Source organism: Galeopterus variegatus, unplaced genomic scaffold, assembly GCF_000696425.1.
Source record: "Galeopterus variegatus unplaced genomic scaffold, G_variegatus-3.0.2 Scaffold1005, whole genome shotgun sequence".
NCBI lineage: Eukaryota > Metazoa > Chordata > Mammalia > Dermoptera > Cynocephalidae > Galeopterus > Galeopterus variegatus.
In genome coordinates, this window is record NW_007727116.1 from 320,204 (window position 1) to 345,247 (window position 25,044).

The following is a 25,044-nucleotide window of genomic DNA, read 5'->3' on the forward strand; positions in this document are numbered from 1 at the left end:
CCCGCACCTCGCTCAGCCAGTGAGTGGGAACCGGTCTGTATGTGGGATCTGAACCCTCGGCGGGAGTGCCGCTGCACTTCCCAAGTGGCGCACTACAGCAGTGCGCCACCAGGCCGGCCGGTGTTTTCTGATATAGTATCAGTAATAAGACATACTCGGTGGTTCGATACGATACTGTGTTTAGAAATGGATGTACTAAAATATACATAAAGAACACTGTAGAGGCCAAGGAACTCAGCAGCCTTCTATGAATAAGTATTTCTTGTAAGATGTAGTGTGTATAAAAATTTACAGACAGATATCTCTTAGTGAGGTATTTAATAATTACCAACAGAAAAAAGTGAATCTGTTCTATTTTTTAAAAAGTATAAATGAATATGCATTCATGAGGCCTACTCACCTTCCGCTTCCTTCCTCTCTGTACCAGCTGCACCATCCCCTGCATTGGAGGCTCCTCCTACTGCCAACTCTGCTAAAGGGCCCGTGAGGTTATCTATGCTGCTAGCAGCGGAGAGGCAGGAGGGTGTGGATGCTGGTGAGATCAAAGAGGCACTCACTACAGTAGCCTGAGGTTTAAAACAGGTAGGTAATGCCTCTGGGGGCATGGCATCTATCAGCAAAGCTCTGATATCGTCAGCCTAAAAGTAATTAAACACACACACACACACACACACACAGAAAAATTACTATAATTTAAAATGTTAAGTTTTTCACTAAGGACCAAATGTTTTGTGAATTTTTTCTTTAATGAATGGTTCACTTTGCCCTACTGATTTTGGACCATTTATACCTTGTTCCTTCTATCTGCAACTCCAGAGTCTCAGTAGTTTCAGTAGATAGAACTGGAAAAACTATGTAACTAAAAAAATTTTGCTTCTTCCATTAAAAAACAAAACAGCACTTTCAGAAGATTGATTCTCATTCTTCTTTAGAAGAGAGTTTCCACATTTACTATGTTTTGTTTATACTACAATAAGCTTTGGTTTTTAGTGCATACCTAAGGTACAATTAACATCTTGTGAAATATTAAAGAGATGCTACTTTAATTTGGGCACTTTATTCATGAACTTTACAGTTCGTAAGTAGTAGGTGTAACTGCTGTTACAGTATGTGGGAGGTAGTTTCGAAAGACAGCCAGCCATCAATTCCTTACCATCATGCCTGCTACTCTTCTCATTAACGGGTGGCATCAATTTCTCTCCCTTTGAATCTGATTTGACTGTGAGTTGCTTTAAACAACAGAATATAAAAGAAGTGATGTTCTGAGGAGTTTGAGTCAGGCTTAAAGAGGACTGGCAGCATATACTTTTACTCTCTTAGAAGCTGCTCACTATGCCGGAAGGAAGTTTGGGCTAGACTACTGAGTGATGTGCCACTAGGTAGAGAGCAGCCCTGCAGGAAGAAAGGCCGAGTTTTCAGCTAAAGGTAGCTGTACAAACAGCAGAACTGTCTAGCTGAGCCCAATCAACCCACAGAACTGTGAGAAATAATACATCATGTTAAGCCACTTGCTAGGTTTTGGGATGGTTTGTTATGCAGCAATAGAGAAATGATATGAAAATTGATATCTGAAAATGGGGTGCTGCTAGAGAAAGTGGGACTGATGTTGCATGGCAGAATGTTGTGGCCACGGGGAGGACTGTGGTAGATTAAAGATGGCCACAAAATCTTTGCTTCTCTCTTCAAAGAAAGTGGAGTCTATTTCCCTATCCCTTGGATCTGTGCTAACCTCATGACTTGCTTTGTACAGGAGAATGTAGTAGAAGTGATAGCAGATCGGTTCCAGGCTTAGCCTTAAAGAGAAACGTCAGCTTCTGCTTTATCCCTTTTGAGATGCAATCATCCTATAAAAAATTTAGCAAGACTACTAAATGATGAAACACAATGTAGGGACAGATAAGGAGGTCGCATCTTTCTTCCCATCTCTGCCAAAGCCCCAGGCAGATGAGTGAAACCATCTTAGCTATATTTAGCTGTACAAATGACCCCTGCTGAAGCCAGCATAAAACGTCCTAGTCAATGTATAGAATCATGAGAAATATATTTCTATTATTTCAAGCCATGAAATCTTTTGAAATAGTGCATTACTCAGCAAAAGATAAAACGACATAACTTGGAAAAATATTTCTGGCTTAAAAAATTATAAATTATTGTCACTATACAGTAACTTACTGATTTTCAGAAAGTTTAGGGATGGTGATGCAGTGTTCAATTTTGCAGTTTAATAATACTTAACCTCAAAAATACTTCTACAGTATATTAGTTTACTTTTTTATCTTTGAAATAATACACCAACCAGAGTTAATTTTCCTTTGACTGTCTCACAGACAGGCATATTATCAGGTATATCAGTTGCTCTACAATAAAATGCCAAATATAAAAGGTGCAAAATATTTTACTAAATGTAATTTTTTGAGGATATATTCTAGAAATGTGTTTTCCTATGATTCATGTTTTCTCCCCAGGCTAAGTATGTCCAAAAAATTAAATTAACTTATTGCTTAGTTTGCCTTAACAGAGTTTTAAATTATATCTATTCTAGAAATGTGTTTTCCTATGATTCATGTTTTCTCCCCAGGCTAGTTATGTCCAAAAAATTAAATTAACTTATTGCTTAGTTTGCCTTAACAGAGTTTTAAATTATATTTTAATATAAAAAGTCTGAACATCAGAAAGTTTCAGAAAAAAATCTGTTTTCATTCTATGTGAAATAAGCACTATTAATGGTAAACCTGCTGAGCCCTAGAATTTAATGTCATCTCCGAAAGTACAATGAACCATACTGAATATCTGAAATGAGGACTTACTGTTGCCAGATCTAAAGGTGTCTGACCTTCTTGGTTCTTCATAGTTGGATCTGCACCATGTGCTAGGAGTAGGGCACATAACTGTGTCCTTCCTTTCTGGGCTGCTTCATGAAGAGGAGTAAAAGCCCACTTATCCGTTGCATTTACACACGTGTTGTATTTTATTAGTAATGCTGCTATGTCAACATGCTGAAGAACAAATGGATGCAGAGAGGTAGGAATGAGATCATCTGGTACAACTCCATCTGATACATTTGTTGTTATTTAGTTATTTAAAAATTCATTCTCTCTATATCTATATTCTTATCCTTCATAAAAGTTTCTTCTTCTGAAAAACTATTTCATACCTACATCTGTATTTTGTACTCCATCTTTGCTTGCCTCCTCCAGAGTCTCAATTCCACAAGTATTCTTTTACTCTGTTCTTTTCTTATTCTACTCTCTTACTCTATTCTTTTACCTTCACAGGCTTTATGCCTTTTATTTTATTTTATTTTTTAAATTTAGCCCTCTAACATGTTCAGGTCTATTTTAAAAAACAAGTACATGAAATAAAACGAGTACCTGACCCCAAGCCTCCTATCTGCCAAACTTTTCAGACAAGCATTCCATACCCAATCCTTCTCTTCTTCTCTTCTCATTTCTCTTCTAACCTGCTGCAACCTCATCTATTTACCGACATACTCAACTCAAAGATTCTCAATGTTCTTTGTTCAACCTTTGGGAAAGTGACATAACAAAACAACATTTTACAAAAATCAGTCTGTTATGTCCAAAATGACTTAGGGGTGGAAGACATGTTAGCAGCAGACACACTAATAACCTGAGCGTGGGGTGATGAGACTCTGACCCGGGACGGTTATAGAAGAATGGAAAAGAAGGGCTAAGTTTGAGAAATTTTGATTCTCAAAAAAAGCTGGATTTAGAAAGGCGAATTCACTACAGAAGAAGAGAAAGAAAAGTTAAAGATGACTACAGTTTTTTGGGGGGGCTGTCTAGAAGATTTAAAAAAAAGGTGGAACTGTTAACAAAAATTGAGCAGCAAAAGTTTAAGGTTCACTTGGAGTATGTAGCTTTTGAAGGAAAACATCAAAGTAATAATGTCCTGTAAATGGTCTGACAAAAGATAGGAAGAGAAGAGGGCACCACTTATGCACTCATTTACTCTCTCCTACCCACTCACCGCCCACCAAACATGTGCTGAATACCTACGAGGGCCTGGCATTGGGGTGAGGAACTCTAGGGAAATTACAAAATGGAATACTGAATTAACAGCTGTAGCTACTTGATAAATGAGCTAAGGAAAGAAATACAGAAAGATAATTACAAGAGGAATAAAGCCTTGAGAACAAAAATATTTTGGAAAAGGAGAGTGGAAAGAGTCCTCAGAGGAAACAAAAGGGAAAATAAAAGCTGCAGAAGAACTTTAAAAGGGTAGGGCTATTAAATTAGGAGGAGAGACTTCAAAGAAAAGCAAATTCTCTCAAATAATAAGAGCTCTATATAGCAAAAGATTTCAGTTTCTTCCCCAAAGTCTTACAAAGTTTAAGACACTCTATTACCTATAGATAATATTGATTCAACAATTAGGCTTTAAAGAATATAAAAAATAACGTGTATGTTTTTATAAACACATTTAGGGATGCTAGGCTGGTTACCACCAAGGCATTTATGAAATCCATTTTGACTCCAACGTTCTATAGCTTTGTGCAACTGGCACATTTGTGTCCCTTCTGGATACATTTCCTGGCATCACTTGGTTTCCTTTGATAATGAACTCAGAAGTACATTATCTTCTGAGAATACATTTCCAACTCATGCTGTTGCTCAACTGCAATACGGTGAGTTTTCTGAAGCTAATGCTTACGAGAATGGGAAGAGATGGGGAAGATAAAGAAAGGTAAAGATCCCAAGATAGGACTTAAAACATATGATTTCATATTATCCTTAAGATATAGTCTGCATGGTGCTGTTAACACTAAGGTTTAGGATTCGATCTCTGTACTGGCTGGCTGCCCAAAAAAAAAAAAAAAAAAAAGATTTAGTCTGCTCTTTTGAAGACCCTCACTTCAAAAAGAACAGGCATATTTTCTGAGGAAGCATTAAAGTTTTTTTTTTTTTTTTCCTTTTTGTCTTTTTTCGTGACCGGAAACGGGATCGCAACCCTCAGTGTTGCACCCGTACCGCAACCGGCAACGGGATCACAACCCTTGGTGTTTCGCCCGCACCGCGCTCAACCAGTGAGTGGACCGGTCTCTATATGGGATCCGAACCCTCGTTGGGAGCGCCGCCGCACTCTACCGAGTGCGCCACTGGGCCGGCCCTAAAGTTTTTTTTAATATAATACAAATATCTATTAATTTTAAAAATAGTAATTTCAGAAAGAGAAATGAAGAAAATTTATCTTAAAAGAAAAGTACAGATCAGTCAACTCCTAAGAAAAACTTCATTTGCTATGACAATATAAAGCTTAAAAAAAAAAGGGCAGCATAATCAGACTAGGGCTTCTGAAAACAGACTATGTTTTGTGATCCTTTTGGGATTATGTTACCATTATAAAATTAATTCAATAGTTTAATTATTTTTAGATTCTCTAACACAAAAGATAAAAACAGTTATCATCAAAATCACTTAAAACAAAATCCAATAGTTCATCACCCTTATTAAAAAAACATGTTGAAAAAAGATAGCAAATTTTTGTTCAGTTAACTCAAAAGCATGGAACAATTTCAAACTTTGCCACAGTGAGGTAATAAGGCATTTAAACTGTTTCTGATGATTAATTTTACTGTACTCCCATGCTTACTGGGAGAATAATATAACTTGGTAGACTAATTTGCACAGACTTGCAAAATTAGACAGTCCAAGGAAAATTACATATTTGTGTGTGTGCATAAAATAAATTATATATGTGGTATATATATATTTTTTCCTTTTTGTCTTTTTTCGTGTCCGGCAACGGACCGCCCTATGTGGTATATTAGAAACTTTCTTTATATTGAATTTATAGTTTATGCTTGGAGAAACCAATTACACGTTTGTTAAACTTACTGACAAACATCTGAAAGAGCAATGAACAGAAAGGAGGATATTACTACCCAAGCAGACTAAAAACACAATTCTTAAGCTGTTTAATTCTTTTAAACAGCTATACCACTAGGGCAAAAATAGTAACTGAAATTTAAAGCTGACAAATGCAATAAATAAGCTGCAGCTCAGTTCTATTCAACATATAAGAGCAAAGTATTGAATTAGAAGGTCTACAAAAGGAGCTGAACTCTTGGAATGTTTCCAAAAGCCAATTTAATATGGTTTCAAAATCCAGCTGCAACACAAATTGCTTTAAATAACAAATACAACATAAAAAGACTGGGAAGGCTGAAATTCAATTTCAGAAAGGTGGGAAGTAGGGGGAAGAAAAATGTGCTTGTGCTCCAGCTACAGCCATTTAATTGCACAGAGGCTTTATTATAATGTCATGATAGCCCCAAAATATGTATTTTAAAGAAAACACTGAAAAACAGAAAATTTGAGAAAGGAAAATAATCAGCCAATTGCTTTACTGTTTGAGATAACAGAAAATTACATGCTTTTTGGTAATAAATAAATATCAATGCTTTACATTTATTGGATAGCAGAAAACATCTTTTGTGAAAATGTACGTGCAAAAATAATAGAAGGCATTATAATACAAAGAACTCTAAACAGAATAAGGCACATTAGCATTAATATTAAACTCTTCATGAAACTTGTAACTTCTACTTAAGCTTTGTAAACTATGTGTTCTTCCATTTAGAAAAACTGAAGTGGCAAGTCCTTTTTCTACAAAAAGGACCCAAAGATACACACAGAGCATGATAATGAGCTCTCTAGAGGACAGCAAGTAAATCAAGGATTACAGACTAATAAATAACGGTATAAGTACATAACTTTATGTAACTTCAAAGATACCTCATTATTATTTTATCCCCAGTCCAGTCAATTATTCTGTGTCTATTTAATACTGATACTGAGCTGGTTAAATATATAGATTATTCCTAAAGCTGTGAGATGTAGGAGTGACATGCGGCCCTTATTTGGACGGCTTAGTACATAAACTATAGGTAGCATATTGTTCTATGATAATAATATTACCTTGCATTTTTATAGTGCTTTAGGTTAGAGAATGCATGTTCCACATGCACGACCTCATGAAATCATTATGATAACCCTATAAAGAAGGTCTTAGCATCCAATTTCTACTAGTGAGAAATTGAAGATTAGAAAGATTAAGGCACTTGCTGAAGGCTACTGGGTTATTTATTGAGCAGAAGAGTAAAGAGTAAATCCCGGATGCTCAGATTCCAAGTTCAGGTCTTGCCATTACAACACAAGATACCTATAGAGTCTTGCTAGACTAATACACAAGAGCCATTTTCCTGACAAGGTGAAAATGGGAGAGAGTATGATAATAAGGAGAAACCATTTATTTTATTTTATTTTATTTTTTTGTCCTTTTTGAGACAAGCCGCACCGCGCTCAGCCAGTGAGCGCTGTGAGTGCACCGGTCATCCCTATATAGGATCCGAACCTGCGGCGGGAGTGCTACTGCACTCCTAGTGCCGCACTCTCCCGAGTGCGCCACGGGCTCGGTCCAAGGAGAAACCATTTAAGTAGAGATCATTGGGTAACGGTATATCTAAAACTGCTCTAGAAGTTGTTTTATTTTTAGTATAGAAGCCTCTATTCCAGATGAAGTGCCACAAAAAAAATCTACTCCACAAAATGATTATTTTAGGGCAAGTGCATCACACACACTATTCAGCCAGGCCAGTCCAAGTGTCATTGGAATAATACAATATGATACCAGTGTTTTGCCATCCTAACAGAGAAATGTGGCCTAGAGCCCTATAATTTCATTAAAATATCCAGCCAAGGCATATGTGTAGCATAAATAAGAAGGAGCCTTTGAAAGATATATTGATTTATATATCTACACATAGTTTAAAAAGCAGTTATATCTACCCTTTAGTTAAAGAAAAAATAGCTTTCTCAATTTTTATATTAATGCTAACATTTGTCCTCATTTTAAGTGAATCACTGTGTGTCATGAGAAAGATTACTGAGGAGAATGGTTGCACAGGTGAAAAACAAGGCAATAATGATAATTTAAAAAGGTCAAGAAACTACAAAAGTAAAGGTTTTAGTGAGTGACAGTCCATAGTCATTAACTCACAAATAGTTGATTTTTGAATTTACCAGTTTATTACATGAAAGATTTTTAGAGTGACTCAAACAATCCACTCACACAATGAGGTAAAAATACCTGCAATGAACACATTATCTAGCTCATTTGCATTCTTCAGAATAAGGAAGAGATGAACCAGGTTGATTAAAACCTCCATCAAATGCCCTCTATTCAGCCTGGAAAACTTTCTGTTCCTTTTCACCTCAGTAAGTTACCTTCATTTACAAAGAAGCGATTTGATAACAAACAGAATAACATAAAAAAAGACTGTGAAAAAAATGTTATTTTTTCTCACTTGGAGTTAGAGAAGAACAACATGAGTTGTGGCTAATGGTGAATAAGTTTATAAAAATGGAACAGTGGCCTCTGGTCAGAAGACTGAGTGCATTACAACTCTCTTCAGCTAGTGGCAAGACTGCTTCAAGAGAACATGAATACGGAAAAGTTGACTTGCATGCTACATTACTCTTAAGCCATTAAAGAGAACCACTGTAAATTCTATGCCATTCACAGTGGTCATCAAATGACACACATATAGAGTAAGTTACATCTCAACTATTCCCATCAAGAAAACACTTTTTGGGGATCAAAAGGTAAAGTACTTACTTTATAAATTAAGTTTTACTTTCTTTACCCTGTGTGACAGCTATGAAGACTATGAAAGTAGAAGACTGATGGGATAGAACTTCCCTACATCCACAATCTATAAGAGCAATTTGTAGTCTACACAGTTCATACTATAACACAGGCTTTACTGGACCAGGTCAAGAACTATGATTCTACTGTAGCCACCTATCCTTACTCATTAGTAGATTTATGCCAAAGATAAGAGACTCTGAATTAAGTTCTACTGATCCCATCAGCTTCATAAACTTTTAACTGATGCTTAGCAAAGGGATTAGTAGAATACAATATGGACAGAAGAATCATGCTAAGAAGTGCTGAAAATTAGATTCCAAATTATGTACATATACAGTTATAACTTAATGGTAAAAGGATTATATACAAATGTATACGTAGTATGTTAGCACAGCAAATATTTAGCATGCCAGGTCTTCAGTAGAAATAGCTCTTATACAGTGAAATTGAGAATCCTCTGTAAAGGAATGTTAAAAGAGAATTCAAACAATTTTAATAAAAGATTAATCATCTTTAGAAAGATAACTTTTAAATACTGTAGTTTCAAGAGGAAATTCAGTTCCAAAAATGTATTTATTAAATATGATAACTTTCAATTAATTTATATCATACTTGGAAGAATAACTTTTTTTTCTGTTTGTCCAACTCAAAAGTGGACTGTTTGCTATCCTTAAACACATTCCCACTTAGATTTGTCATTTCTCTAAAATACTGGTCTTTGCAGAAGGGGCCTGAGAAGATGATGATATTCTCATTATGACGGACAAAGGAAAAGACAGAAGGAAAGGAGAATCCGGAGATCAAGGTAGTTAGCTTGGCTTTTATTTATAGCTCATCAGGCTTTTGCAAATTTAGAAACTATCTTCATCAACAGTGATTCCAACTGTGAGAACACCTGGTATGTACAAGCTGGCATCCGTGGATTACGGTGAAATAGGGATAAAGTGGATGAACAGACAAGCACATGAGCATTCATCTTATTTCTACTGCAGTGACTCATCGGCCTGAGTGGACCTTGGTTATTTCCAGTCAGTCAGTTCGGACACATGGCATCAAGGCACTGTAATACCTGTACATTCTTCTTCCTCTTACAGCTGATGATCACAGTTATAGTGTTGGAAAGGATGATTGTGAACTTTTACCGTGGAGTTTTAGCTAGTCATTTGAACTCTATAAAACCATATACACCAATTGTTTAGCCACTTACTTGAGCATTTTTAAGATGCTGATGATAAACATAAGCTGCCATAATTTCCATGCCTATATATGAGCATCCGGGCTTTTACAGTTTCTGAAATCTACTTGAGGTAGTTAAGATATATGATCTGTATCAATAAATATTCACTGGGCACCTATTACACACCTATTACTGTGCTAGATCATGTGAGAGACCAAAAAGCTATAAAAAGCATAGTTCTTGGCCATGTTGATAATTAAGCTTAACTGGGAAGGCAAATAATAAAAGACTAAAATTTTGCTAAATTATGCTATTGGTTAGATATCTACTTAATGCATAATAACATTTAATAAAGTAGTAAATGTAATGGGAATTTCAAATACTTTAAACTTTAGCTAGCTTACCCCATAAGACGCTGCATTATGAAGAGGAATTAAACCACCTTTGTCCTGGGCATTAACATCTGCTCCATGCTCTAGTAGATATTCAGCTACTTCGAGGTTATTGTAGCCTGCTATTAGAATGAAAAGAGGCAAACATGTCAGCTTAAAAGAAAAAAAAAAAAAACTGTATATATGGTCATCCTTTGGTATCCACAGAAGAGTGATTTCATGACCCTGGGGATGCCAAATCTGGAGATGCACAAGTTCCTGATATAAAGTAGCATAGTTTTTGCATATAACCTTATACACATCCTTCTGTATACTTTAAATCATCTCTAGATAACTTATAATACCTAATACAATGTAAATGCTATGTAAGTAGTTGTTATACTGTATTATTTTTATTTGTATTATTCTTTACTGTTGTACCAATACTTTTTTCCCCCGAATATTTTTAATCTGTGGTTGGTTGAATCCTCAGATGCAGAACCCACGTATATGGAAGTCCAACTGTAAATTCTAAGGACCAGAAAATGTTAAGGTTTGAATATCTTTTGCATCAAAAGCTAATTCTCTCATCACATAATTGAAGGCCTTCACAATGAGAAATTATACAAAATTATGTCAATCAAAGCATTTTACTGAGTAGTCCCTTTTATGCTCAGCATTTCTTTTATCTTTTGGTAAACTATGTTAGGTATCCAAGAAAGAAAAATAAGATTTGAGAGCAAAGGTGATGCTTACCTGCTAGGTGCAGAGGAGTTGAATTTCTGCCCTGGGTGTCTCTGCAGTTGATATTCTCTGGGGTACAGAGCTTCTGTACTCTTGCCAGACAGCCCTTCTTGGCAGCATCCAACAAGGCAGCATCCCCTCTCAGTAGGTCCTGAATATCTGTGTCTCCTTCTTTTACCAAATCTAGAGGTGTATTTCCATCTCTGTTCTTTTTAGTTGGATCTGCTCCATGCTGCAAAGAAAAAAAGCCAGAGTAGGTGGGCAGGTAGACAGGTATGCACAGATGTATTTACTTATTTATTTAACTTACTCTACCCTTTGCTCATCTGAGGAAAGGTATCCATTCTATATGCATTTTGAAAACCACAGGAAATATCCTATTTTATTTTGCAAATTCCCTGCTTAGCAATAATATATTGGATCAGCTTTCTAACTACTGCTCAGTCAAAGCCTCAGGGTCAATGGTGATGGTGAACTGATGAGGGTGATGAGTGTCTTTTACTATTCTCTTCACATAATATACTTTTTCTCAGACTCCAAGTTGTCTTTGGAAACCTCTTTTACTTTCAAGAATGGCCTGGATGTTAATTTTGACCAGATTCCAATTACATAAAGATACTCAGGGAGTATCATATAAAAGAGAGAAGAGGAAGACACACAGGTAGAAAAAAATGCTTAATTCTAAATGCCACCAGTAGGCAAAGTTTAGTAATATTTTTTATATCTTCATTGAAAATCTTAACATGAAATTAGGTATAAATGTATTAAAAATTACCTTGATTTAAAAAGTTTAATCACCTGTATCTGTGAAATAAAGTAAATGAAACTCAAGAATTTTTATTAAAGGCCTGAGATAGACTGTTATTGGCCCACTGTGGAAAGCAGGAATAAGCTAAGCTAGGTAATAAATTTGCAATGACCTGGAAGGTATTTCTTACCAACCAGTGATTTAAAAAGTGAGTATCAAATATAGTGATTTTCTCATGATGGATAAGAACACATTTGAAACCATGAAAGTGATGGAAGAAGAACTTTGTATCTAACTAGAACAATTCTCTAGTTAAAAATAAAAAAGAAAACCACATAAATACATGTCTGGTCATTTTTTACATCACTTAACTTAAAAAGAACACAAAATAATTGTTAGTTTCATATAAATACTAGTTTCTGCTATTTCACATATATCCCCCAAATCTGCATAAACAACTTTGTTTAGAGATTACCTTATATTTAAAAAAAATCTGATATTAAAATAAGTTATTATAATATGTTTAAGTAAGGTTTAATTATGAGGAATGGGTTAATTAATAATAAAATAGACAGCAAGAAAAAAATCAACTTGATTGAAAAACTTGTTTCTCCCTGTATAATTTTTTTTCTGATATTTATACTGTATCAGATAAACAATGCAAACTAATTCAACTCTTCCCAAAACCTACTTTGATGAACTTTGATTAACTGAACTTAATCAAATCAGTTCAGAAAGACACTTCAGACACTACTCAAAGCTATGTAAGTATCATTACACTTAAACATTCTTCTGTAAAACTGAAAATGGAAGTAGTCTTTATAGCATTTATTGTCCTTTACAGAACACTCCAAGTTAATCTTAAGTAATAACCAAAAAAAAATACAATTACTTCACATTTTGTAACTTTTAAAACTACATACTTTCAAAAGGAGCTTGCAGATTTCATATTTTCCTTTGCATTTATTGTCCTTTACAGAACACTCCAAGTTAATCTTAAGTAATAACCAAAAAAAAATACAATTACTTCATATTTTGTAACTTTTAAAACTACATACTTTCAAAAGGAGCTTGCAGATTTCATATTTTCCTTTGGCTGCTGCTTCATGTAGAGGGGTAAATTTCCACAAGTCCGCCACATTGACAGAAGCCCCATGCCTTACTAAAAGCTCGGCTACCTCATAGTGTCCATATGAACAGGCATTATGAAGGGGCACCAAACCACTAAACAAAAGAAAATTATTTTAAAGTCACAAAACAAATCTTTGAGTTTAAATGATTCTAACGGTAAGAATAATATCATTCTTCTATGGCACTGACTATACTGAACACCCACTCAAAAAGAAATAATTCCCCGCTGGTCGTTAAGATATAGTCATACATTTCTAAGTGAGGATTAATAATTTTTAAAAAATTCCTTCCAATGTAAGGACTTTTCCTCACTTTCTTGGGGATGGATACATGTCATAGTAACCCTTATCCTTAAAATACATATAGAAATATACCTATAGAATAAGGTTTCATGAGGGTACTTTTAATTCAGATTTTCACTCTGCCAATGTAAACACCACCACAAGATTATTTCAGGAATAACTAATCAACAATCTGGTTTTATCATCTCCCAAACTTTCTTCCATCTGGGTTTTACTAATAAAAATTGTAGGCTTGCTTCTAAAATACACAATGCAATTCAACTTATTTATTTAGGCAAGTACTACTTTTTGTTTTTCTTTTTCATTTTTTAATTCATAATGATTCCAGTGGTGGTTTCTGTGCTTAGGTTTAAGTACTGAGATGCCAAGCAATGAAAACTCACAATCTAAGTGATTCAGGAAAGTATTCAGTAAGGCAAATAATGACACCAATTTTTTAAGTTCTAGTCAGATAAGAAAATCTAGTTGACTCAATTTATGAGCAAACTATTCTGAGATGACTCTAAGTTCTTATCTGAAGGCAGTGACATGCTAAAAGGACAAAAAGATGACTCCATAAGAAAGGATGCATTACAAGGATAAGTTTAAGTTACACTTAAGACAAGGCAAAAACAAAGTATCAAGTACCTTTTTGTTTAGAGAGATAAGTGCCTTTTTAAAAAGCATTTTGCAGTGAAATATACTAAGTGTTAAAATGGTCAACAGAAACACTTTGAAAAAGCTAGCGAGATTGTTACTGAATACTTATGTCTGATGAATCTCTAAAAAAGATAAATAAATACATAGTGGTTAATTAAAGCCTAAATTAGTAGTTTAATTCTACAGCACTCTGCTATGTAACTGTAGAGAAAGTTGCCAGCTTATTTTGAGATAATAAAAATTAACTAAGAATATGGAAACTTATTTCAGTTAAAAAAGTTCCTTCTCACATTTCTAGCTAGCTTCCATGGCTGCTTTAACTTTTGTCTAGATGAATTCGAATAATTTAGCAAACTAACATAAAAGTATAGAACATTTGAATCAATAAAAATAAAATTACGTTTCTATTAGTACTGGTGACTTTGGGATGGATGGCTTCTTTTTGGAAGAGATTACACATTTTTAATAGCAAAAAAAGGGGGATAAACAACAAATTACAAACTATAAAACATTCATATAATGCAATAAATTACTATACACAGGCATTAAAAGGTTAAGATGCACTATTAAGTACTGATATGGAAAGACATTCAAGATATACTATTGGGTAAAAAGAGTAAATTGCAAAGCAGACTGTATAGAATGGCATCATCGTTTGTCTTAAAAACTACCACCACTATCATCACAGCACACAAACTGGTATTTGCATTCAAAATATATGCAGAAAAAAAAATATCTGGAGGATTACATACAAAATTTTAATGTTATATCTCTAAGGGGTGGGCTGACAGAGAATTTTCACTTTCTATACTGTACATTTGTAAAATGTTTTAATTTAACGCATTAACCCAAAACTTCTTTAACGGCGGGGGGGGGACCCTAAGACTTCAAAAATATTAAAAAAAAAATTTTTTTTTTAAGTATGAAAAGAACGAATCCCGAACAGCCAAATTCTAACACATACCCTTTGTCTTTGGCATGGACATCGGCACCATGGTGTAGAAGGTACTCCACAACAGACACACGATTATAGCCTGCCGCAAAGTGTAAGGGTGTAGAATGCCGGCCCTCTAAATCTCTGCAATTCACATTTTGAGGGCTGCAAAGTTGCTTTTATGGTAAACACAGAGGCAAACACAAAAAGAACATTAATATTTATTCAAAGATTTTGCCCCAAAATAGTGCAGAATCTTGGATAAATTGTAATCTTCTAATGAATACACATTTTCAAAGATTAGATAACACAAATGATGTTTAAAAATTAGCACTATGCTTGGCTTTACAATTACTGTGAATACTCTTAACTATGTACAGAGCAATTTAATCTTTTTCAACAGTTCCTGGCCAAAATCCTAACCAAATAGAAAAACCTACACAATGAAGCAAGCATTTTCAAAGAAAATGATACCTTGCCTTTTCATCTTTATAAATCTTTTCTCTCTGACACTGCTTGTCATAGCATATCTGCATGTATTAGCATGTTCTCAGTAATTCTTTGCTCAAATTAGACCGTCTCTGGCTGACCACAGAACTACAGAGTTCCTGTCTCATCTAATGCAAAAAAGCAAGTAAAAAGGCTCTGGAAAAATTATTTCTCTGCTTGGGCCAATTACTTGGCCTTTTGATCCACTATATCAAAGCCACGCAGTCAATAATACTTCACTTGATTTTGGGGGCATATTTGTTTAACTCTGCAAGGCAAACTGACTTTAACCACACTCTAGTTTTTGGCCTTTACTTCCATCTCCTTCAGAGATGTTCTCCAAATCTCTTGTCTATCTCCTTTTCTCTCTTTGAATGCTACCATTTCAGTACAATCTAAATTACAAGCTCAATTATGTTTGCTAAGGAAGCAGTAGGAAGCAAAGTAAGGAATGAAAGGCTGTATCACTAGTGGTGATAGGGGAATTACAATAATAATAACATTAGTATAGTAATTTATAGTTTGTAAAGTACATCATATCCTTTCAGTGAGGAAATTATTACCTGTCTTTGAAGCTGATCATTATCTCCATTTCACAGATAGATAAACCAAGGCTCAGAGAGGTTAAGTGACTCATCCTTTTTAAACAGTTGGTAAGGGGTAGAATAAAGACTCAAACCCTGTTTCACTGATTTTTAATCTCTTGATCTTTTTGCTACATCATGTACCATTGCTCACTTTCTTAATTACCCAACTTCAGGGAAGGGATAAGAAAAAAGGTAATGAAAAGAAGAAAAGGCAAATACAGCAGAGAAAACAGTGGCATTTTATAGGCTGCAAAGTATGACAGCATGGGCTTCCCTGGCACTTGCCAATCTTGCTGCCGCTCCTGCCACTGTAATGAGCTATTATAAAAACTAAGAACCTAAAAGATCTGTTTCTATTGATATACTGAATAGGGGTGCTGATGGAGTTTGGATGTGTTGTCCCCTCCAAAACTCATGTCGAAATTTGATCTCCAATGTGGCAGTGTTGGAAACTGATTGAGTCATGGGGTGGATCCCTCATGAATGGATTAATGCTCTTCCTGGGAGAGGGGGGATTAATGAGTGAGTTCTCGCTCTATTAGTTCCTGTGAGAGCTGGTTGTTTAAAAGACCCTGGCACCTGCCCTCTCTCTCTTGCTTCCTCTCGCCATGTGATCTGCCTGTACCCCCCAGCTGCCTGCCACTTTTCCATGAGTAGAAGCAGCCTGAGACCTGTGCCAGATGCAGCTGTCCCAGAATTGTAAGCCAAATAAAACTCTTTTCCTTATAAATTACCCAGTCTCAGGTATTTCTGTTATAGCAACACAAAACGGACTAATACAGGTGCTATGGCTGGAATGTTTGTGTCCCTTTGAAATTCATGTTGAAATTTAGTCTCCAATACAGTAGTATTAAGAGGTGGGGCCATTAGAAGGTGATTAGGTCATGAAGGCTTCTTCCTCATAAATGAGATTAAGGCTGTTATAAATGAGGCTTCACACAGCTTTAGGCCTCCCTTTTTGCCCTCTGCCATTGGAAGATACAGAGTTTGACCCCTTTCAGAGGACACAGCAACAAGGTACCATGTTGGAAGCAGAGAGATTGGGACCCCACCAGACACCAAACCTGCCAGAGCCTGGATCTTGAACTTCCTAGCCTCTAGAACTGTGAAAAATAAATTTCTATTGTTTATAAATTGCCCAGTCTTTGGTATTTTGTTATAGCAGCACAAATGGACCAAGACAAGGAGTTTTCACACTGGTAGGATAAAAACAAGAGATTCTCAGGTGGCACAAATTTTACATGACTGGACAAAGTCCAGGCAGTCAGGGAGAGCCCACAATCTCATCAACTCTATATGTAAAAGCACCAGACTCTAAAACTTGAAGAGCCATGTCATTTGGCCAGGTCAAACACCTTATCTACTCATGACAAGTGAGTCTGAGGCTAAATTAATACATAAATAACAGAATCAATAAGTCTGATTAAATAAAAAATTAATATATAAAATGAAAAGAAAGGCTGCAAAAATTGGTAGTAAATGTCTTCTATAGAGTCTCACTTGATCAAGGCTGCTTCCTGATGCTGCTTTTTCCCCCTGGTTCTTACAATCTAAATTAATTTCATTATTATTTTTGCAGAAAGTATTGGCAAATTAGGGATGAGGTAGGAAATGAAATGCAACTTATTTTGTGAGGTTACAAAAAATAGAAGCCCATCCACTGCTTATTAAATATTTGCTTTTTAATATTCATAAGTTCTTTATTCTCTATTCTATTTCATTTTCTTTTTGAATGCTGAAGCAACTTTATATCCTTTCTTACCTACTTTTCATAATTTCAAATACTTCACTGAGTAAATAGCCTTTTCCTCTAATATTTAACTTCTAGTATTTTCTGATGCCTCTTGGGAAATAAATTTACCAGACTTAATTCTCACTTAATTTGTTCCACTTTGTTTTCTTTTGCCACTTCCATTCTGTTGATTAAAAATAAATTTGGACTCCACTGTGAATGGATTCTTTAGGAAATCTAAAAGCTATATTATATATTTGCCTATTAACATACAAAACACATGGAATTAAAAACTATATATTTTTAAAATTAACTATATATTAATTTAAATATAATGAGCACATGTAGCAATTCAAGTACCTAGATGATCATATGGTAATAATGAAAAGGAATCATAATCACTTTTATATTTAAGGATTTTCTTTTATTAGGACACATTTCAAATGATAAAGTATTTTTAAGAAAAAATATTATATAGTTTTAGATCTAAGAGAACTTCAACTAAAATTTACCACTTTTCTTTACATACTTTACATGCTATTGAAAGAAGAGATCCTGGAAGTGCCCACATATTGAAACGAAATAAAATTTCTAGGTAACAGAGCTGAAAAAGTGTTTATACTGTCATTTTCAACCAGTATATATCACCAGGAATGCTAAAATCAGTTTGCTAAAAATCACTAAGAGTTTGCATAGTAAAAGGTGACAAAGTTTAGTTTGTAAAAAGTAGCATGATGTCAATATCAATTTTGCAATTAGCATTTCTTTATAAATAAATAAAATGAAATAAAAATAAAAGACCAATTCCTAAAAAAAACACGAAAACCGTATCCCTTTTTGCTAACTTCATACCTAAAAGAATGATTATAGATGGGAAGTGTGTGTATTTTTTTAAAAGTATATTCAATATTAGAATATAGTTTTATATTTGAAGAAAAACATGAAATCTACACCATTGTTTCTGTACCACAAATAAAGACATAGAATTTTCTTAGCAAGTAGAGTTACATAGAAAAAAATCTATCTTCTATATAGAAATAATCCCAAATGGTTGAGGAATAAGAAGAATGCTTTCCTAGAATAAATGTGAGAATTTCTAGGAAAAGATCAAGAAACACTGTTTCAAATGTTATCCTACTAATATCTGGGCTTAAACTAGTTTACATATTTATGAATGTGGCCCAAAATAATAACACTTTAATTAACGTAAGTGAAAATAAAAGAGCTTTCATGTAACCTGAAGGAAAATGACTAAAAATCATATATATGTGTGTATATATATACACACATATGTATTTTTTTAGCGGTTTAATAGATATTAGGCACATACCGGGAAATACTTAGTAGTAAAGATTTCTCCTGTTTATGGATCTACTCTGCCCAGACTTTTTATAGCTTGGATTTGAGTAATTTTACTTAGAAGCTTAAAAATGAGTTGGTTAGCAAAGTTCAACAACACCGCCCCCGACATTAAGAGCACTGGCTTACCTTCACAGTTTCCAAGTCTCCAGCTTTAGATGCCTCTAAGAGTCGATAGTCAACATCAGAAGTGCGTATAGGTGTATTCTCTGTGTAAAAGAAAAGAAAGGTTCCTGTTGGTTCTTGAGGAATTACAGAGTAATTAAGGAGTGAAAAATATTTGATGAGTGAAAAGAGATTACGGGATTGGAAATTTCTGAGATCTAATATAAGGTATTTCCTAATCTGTTTTTAGATAAGAAATAAGTATTTTCTTACTTCAGTCTATATCCATTTCATCCTAAGTCAAATGTAAATAAATGCTAATATACACAAATCTTCTTTCATCTCTACTACACTGCTTCTCAAATTTTCTAGTCAAAAATTTTGCAAAAGTGAGTTAGAAAACCTAAGACCAGGAGACAAAAAACATCTTTATGATACATTAAGTTTACGAAGTGTTGTAGCAAAGCTTTGCTATAGATTTGTTATATAAACCTAGAGAAGCCACTCAACTTTCAGTACTTAATATTTAATTTTTATTTTCAGCCTCAATGTCCTCAATATAAAACAGAAGTACTACTCCTGAAATCAGGATGATATTAAAAAGTATAATTAGTGAACCAAAAAGGCATACTATTTTAAATACAGACATTTGTTTAATTCACATTTATTGAATGGCTTCAGGGAAATGCGATTTAACGTGTCTGTATAACTGGAAGGTAGGATAGCAATGCTAAATAAAATATAATTAAATTGGCTATTAAGTCTAGAGGCTAACAAATGAAGTATTTTGATTAATCCAGTATAAACAAATCAAAAATTCATTTCATATTGGCCTAAATAAAATAGGTTTTTGAAGAAAACAATTCATAATACATCACCTAAGGCATGTTCATGGACATTAAGAGTGACTTTTATAATGAGCACACATAAGCAACAGAAAAGGATTAAGCTTCAGGAGAACTGGATTTTAGACTGGGCTGTAACTTCGGACCGATCACTTAATAGCTTCGTCTTTGCACCTACAAAGTGAGAGCAGGTTTCCCTCAAAGTCTCTTTCAAATTTAAGATTGCATTATCTTATGATCAGAAATATCTTTTTTTGAGTCCACTGTCCAAGTGGAAAGATCAATGAAAACTTCATAGATGCTATGAAAAGGTTTTAGATTTCAGAAAAAATACTTCAGTTCTTCTTAAAGCGCTTTGTTCAGGAGAGTGGCTTCTACAGAGTAAGTTATGAGAATTCTTCAGTGGAAGATAAATTATTTATTTGATCATAATAATACTTCATAGATAAAGATTAAAGGAGGAAAGAAGAGAGTGTTTCATATAATGAAGCACATTTTTTAATTATTCTTTTTTAAAAGGAAGAGTTATATTACATTTGTTAGTTTGTGGAACTGTTGAAGAAAGGCACCAGATCTTACTCATCTCTATATTCCTTTTCATATAGAGAATATTCAAAAAGCACATACTGAGTTGATTTCCATGCCGCTTTATATTGGGGTCAATGTGTACGTCAAATCTTAGCTCTTTCTTTGGCTGCCGTTATTCTGTTCTTTTATGTCTCATTTGTCTCCACTCTAACCATACATGTACATTACTGCATTTACATGTGAGAAAGTCACTGCGTGTATATTATGTCTCTGTGACAGTGATCTGGCAGTTGATAAAACTCACTGAAACATCCTGTGGATATCTCTAGGCAGTATTTTTAGTTTATCATTTCGACAAAATAAAAAGACAATTGTTTATGTATGTAGAACTCTGGATAATTTTAGATTCTAGCATTTGAGGGTTATAATTAATATGGCTGAATTTTTAAATTCTAAGAACTATTTGAAACTGGCATACCTAACTTGAACCAGACTGACTAATAAAGAGTATAATTTTCCAATCAAGCAAAAAGTTTTATGAAAATATTAGAATGCTCTGAGAACTATGAGAAAGGAATTCTTAATTCTGGTGAAAGGGTACAAAGTAAAGAAGTTAAAAGATAATGATTAATTACTACACAAATTGTAGGGTTCTGCATCTATTATCAATTTTAAAAAGGTTTAGAATAGACTACAACAGAAACAATATGAACAAAGTATTAGCTGAAAGGATGTGTGTGTATGTATGTGTGTGTGTGTGTGTGTATATATATATATATATATATATATATCTCCCAGGAACTTTGTATAAAGTAATGCATAATTAAAAGAAAGAATATAGTGTGTATATATATATATCTCCCAGGAACTTTGTATAAAGTAATGCATAATTAAAAGAAAGAATATAAAAAATGGAGTTAAGAAAGGGAAAAGACTGGAGATGGGCTTCTAATTTTTTCTCCAATCTCATTCTGGCTCACCAGAATTAAAAAATAAAATAAAATAAAAAAAACTAAAGTTTTAAAGGCTTAAAGGTAATTTGCTGTTTTTAAAAAAATCTCGTATAGAATAGTTCTTTGGTTAGTATTAGACTACTGAACTGGCAACAGGTCTTGGCTAATTTCAATGTGCCACCATAAATTGGGATTTTGATGTTTAATTTAGCTGTCATAAGTCCATACATGCTTACTTGTGTAAATGATTAGATCAAAGTAATGTTTATCCCACACTGAGATATACAATCAGAAGAATTCAGGTCAAGATCTAGACTAAAAGTGCTGTCCAAAAGAACTGTCTGCAATGCTGGAAATATACCTTATCTGTGCTAATATGATAGCCACTAGCCACCTGTAACTATTAAGTACCAGAAATGTGGCTAGTAAGACTAATGACAAATTTTCAATTTTATTTAGTTTTAATTAATTTAAATGTAGCCACGTCGCTAGTGGCTACCATATTGGACAGAGTAGGTCTAAAGAAAGCAGATCTAGAAAAAGAAGTGAAATCTTCTGAAATGATATTTTAAAATGCTGATTCATAAAAAGCTGCTTATTTTGTTTTCTTTACTCTGACATTAATTTTGATATAAATATTGCCAGCAGTTTACAATGAAAACTTCATTAATGTAAACTTCTGGCAACTACGAACTTGGGAGCTAAAAGTGCAGGTTTCTAAAGTGAATCTCAAACCTGGTATTAATAGGTATACTTAAACGAATCTTTAAAATGTTATCCAGAAAAGAATCCTAATAACTTACTATATTACAATACACCCTATATAAATTATGCATTCTTTCAGGAGTCATTATAGATCTACCCTGGAATTGGATTAACAAATGTAGGTGTAATTGAAAAGTTCAGCGAGTGCACTGAAAATTTGTCATCAGTCTCACTAGCCACATTTCAGGTACTCAGCAGTCACAGGTGGTTAGTGGCTACCATATTAGAGACACAAGTTCCTGGTAGAAATGTTAGTTTAAAAATTATATCCCATTTAAAAAAAAAAAAAAAACTTTGGAAGGCCAAGACTTTACAATATATTTCTATCTTTACTTATCTTTTCAGATTGATAAAGAATATGAGGAAGTAAACAAAAAAGCTCTGTCATGTTCTAAATTATGTATTTAATTACCTATGTAATGTCTTGTTTTACAATCAATTTTTAAAGCAGAATTATCAAAACAATTGAAAAATATTTTTTATGAAACAGTATTAAATTTTATCTTTCAACAGAAGTTATATATTCCAACTGCACTCATATAGAACACATTTTTAAAGCATTATATGAATCTAATTTGCTTGATTTATTAATCCTTTCTTCCCCATTTTGTTAATTATCTATAAAGATTATGTATAGTAATTTACTAGAAATTTTGATGTAACAGCTATATGTTTGTCTGATTTACGCTTACAACTTATAGAAACTAACTTAAAATTCAGTATAAAATGATTCTTAGTAAAAATTTAAGAAAAAAACCTAAGATGTTTAAACAAAAATCATGACTTTTAGAAGTTATTAGAATTTTACTTCCTAATCAAGGAGTAATGTCTTCTTTAAGCAAACGTTCCACTACTCTGTAGAAACAGGAAGTAAAAGTGATGTTTTTAATAGTTCAAGCTTGAAATCCTACAATAGGAAATTTTATCCCTTCAGAAAGATCATATTCATTTTGATAGTGAATGTGCCCAAGATAGAAAAGTTTTCCTTCACTGTCTAAAGATTACCACCTAAGACTGAAGTAAAATGATATAAGGAAGTACCTAAGGATCATCTAAGGATGAACTAGCATGAGGAAAATAAATCCTAATCAATAGTTTTCAGAGTGTTGCACAATTAGTTGTAAGAGGCTGTTTAGCTCTGATACAGGTCTAACGATACACACATATCACGATCTCTTATTAGCTTTGGTAGGTTCCCTGTTTCAGTGTACAGCAGAGATTCTCAACTGGACTATACTTCTTGGGGACCCCTTAGAAATTTGTGGGGTCAATTTTTGTCTTCTAGTGTAGTCATGCCGAAGCCCAAGATAATAATTATAAATTATTTTATTGTAACTTACTGCCATTTTCCCTTTATATTACAGTTAGGGTATTTTATATAGATTTTTAAAAATGTATCTGTATAATTAGGTCATATTATTTATTCCATTTCTGGATAGTAAAGGGGATGTCATAAAATATCCATTATAAAAAGGAGGCACTGCGCCTGACAGAGTTAAGGACTACTGTACTATAGGTAGGAAAAAGTAACCAGGACTTCTGACTCCTAGTCTGTAGCTTTCTACATTTTACTCTTCCAGTTTGTTATGTCACTCTATAGCAGATATAATTCACAGACAAAAGTGAAAGGATGGGGAAAGAGCCAATTATACTAAATTTCTTTTTTATCTACAGCATCATTTTTCAGTAAGTACACTGTGTCATTTCCTCTAATTTTGATACTTAGGAAGATAGATTATTTTCATGTTAGTTTTATATTTGATCTCTCTTAATAAACTAAATAGTTAAAATATCTAACGCAGCACTAAGCAGATACTGTAACATCCAGCGATATTTTATAATTATATTTAAACCAAGAAAAGACAAGATAATTTGCACATAACAGTGCAATGAAGTTAAGAATTACAGAAAGCAGGTCAGTATATTACACATATAAGAACAATTAATTAAAGGTCATTACCATATGAATGATTTGTAATTTTCTCTATATGATAGATTTTAGAGCTATCACAATTGCACACTATTTGTATGAGTTTTAAGTCACCTTTAATCTAATTACACCTATGAGTCAGATTTTCAATTTAAAACTAAAAATACCTAAAATGTGTATTTCCCTCCTTCTTAGGACACCTACCTCACCTACCATGAAAAGGAGGCTGGGAAGGCCACAGGCCAAACTGTAAGCAAGGAAAGGCATGAAAAAAAATTCAGGCAAACCAGACATTCCAAAGAGCTACTTGAAAAAAATGGTGCAAAGTTTGAATGTGTATTTCAGTAGAAATGCAAGAGAAAGCGTAAAATGCGCTGTTTATCTATTAACTCACCACTCAGAATCTGCTGCACTGCTTCATTTCCCATTTGCGCTGCTGTAAAGCCTTGTAAGGAGATGATGGAGGGATCAGAGCCATAACTCAGCAGGAGGCGGCAGGTCTGCAGGTGACCTGCTAGTGCAGCTCTATGCAAAGCAGTTTGACCAAGGGTGTCCAGTGCATTCATCTGAAAAATCATTAGGTGGGCACATGGAATTGAACATCTATTTTTGTTCCCTTTTACGCCATAGCAAATAAATTCTTATGAGAAATATCAGTCCTCAAAGCTTTTAGAAAAATGCCAGAGGTATTCTTTATTAACTTTTGCTCACTAGCTCTAAAGAAATATCTTCTTACTTACCCTTCTCTGACCACCTTACTGAAAATTACGACATACCCCCCACTTCCCTGAATGACCATCTTCCTGCCCACCACTCTCCACTCCCTGCCACTCCCCTCGACAACTAGAATGTAAGGTCTGTGAGGGCAGGAATTCTCATCTCGTATTCACTGCTTGCCACACCAAAGATGTCATCACAAATACTTTTAAATGAATGGGCTTTACCAAATTTGTCTCTGGAATATAAAGACAACAGAATATATAAGCAAAGACTGTTAAAGTAGTTGATTATATTTCTTGTCTAATTTTAGGA

General features: G+C 34.1%; 1 protein-coding gene across 1 annotated transcript in view; it reads right to left on the bottom strand.

Annotated features, from left to right (window-relative positions):
• TNKS (tankyrase, TRF1-interacting ankyrin-related ADP-ribose polymerase) overlaps positions 1–25,044 on the bottom strand; it is a 246,637-nt gene that overhangs the window by 35,289 nt on the left and 186,304 nt on the right. The window contains exons 12-19 of the mRNA XM_008574165.1: positions 24,407–24,578; positions 19,016–19,095; positions 14,750–14,895; positions 12,772–12,937; positions 10,978–11,197; positions 10,255–10,364; positions 2,808–2,996; positions 401–638 (exon numbers count right to left, since the gene is read on the bottom strand). Of these exons, the coding sequence (XP_008572387.1) occupies positions 401–638; positions 2,808–2,996; positions 10,255–10,364; positions 10,978–11,197; positions 12,772–12,937; positions 14,750–14,895; positions 19,016–19,095; positions 24,407–24,578 (1,321 nt within the window). The remainder of the gene's footprint in view (positions 1–400; positions 639–2,807; positions 2,997–10,254; positions 10,365–10,977; positions 11,198–12,771; positions 12,938–14,749; positions 14,896–19,015; positions 19,096–24,406; positions 24,579–25,044) is intronic.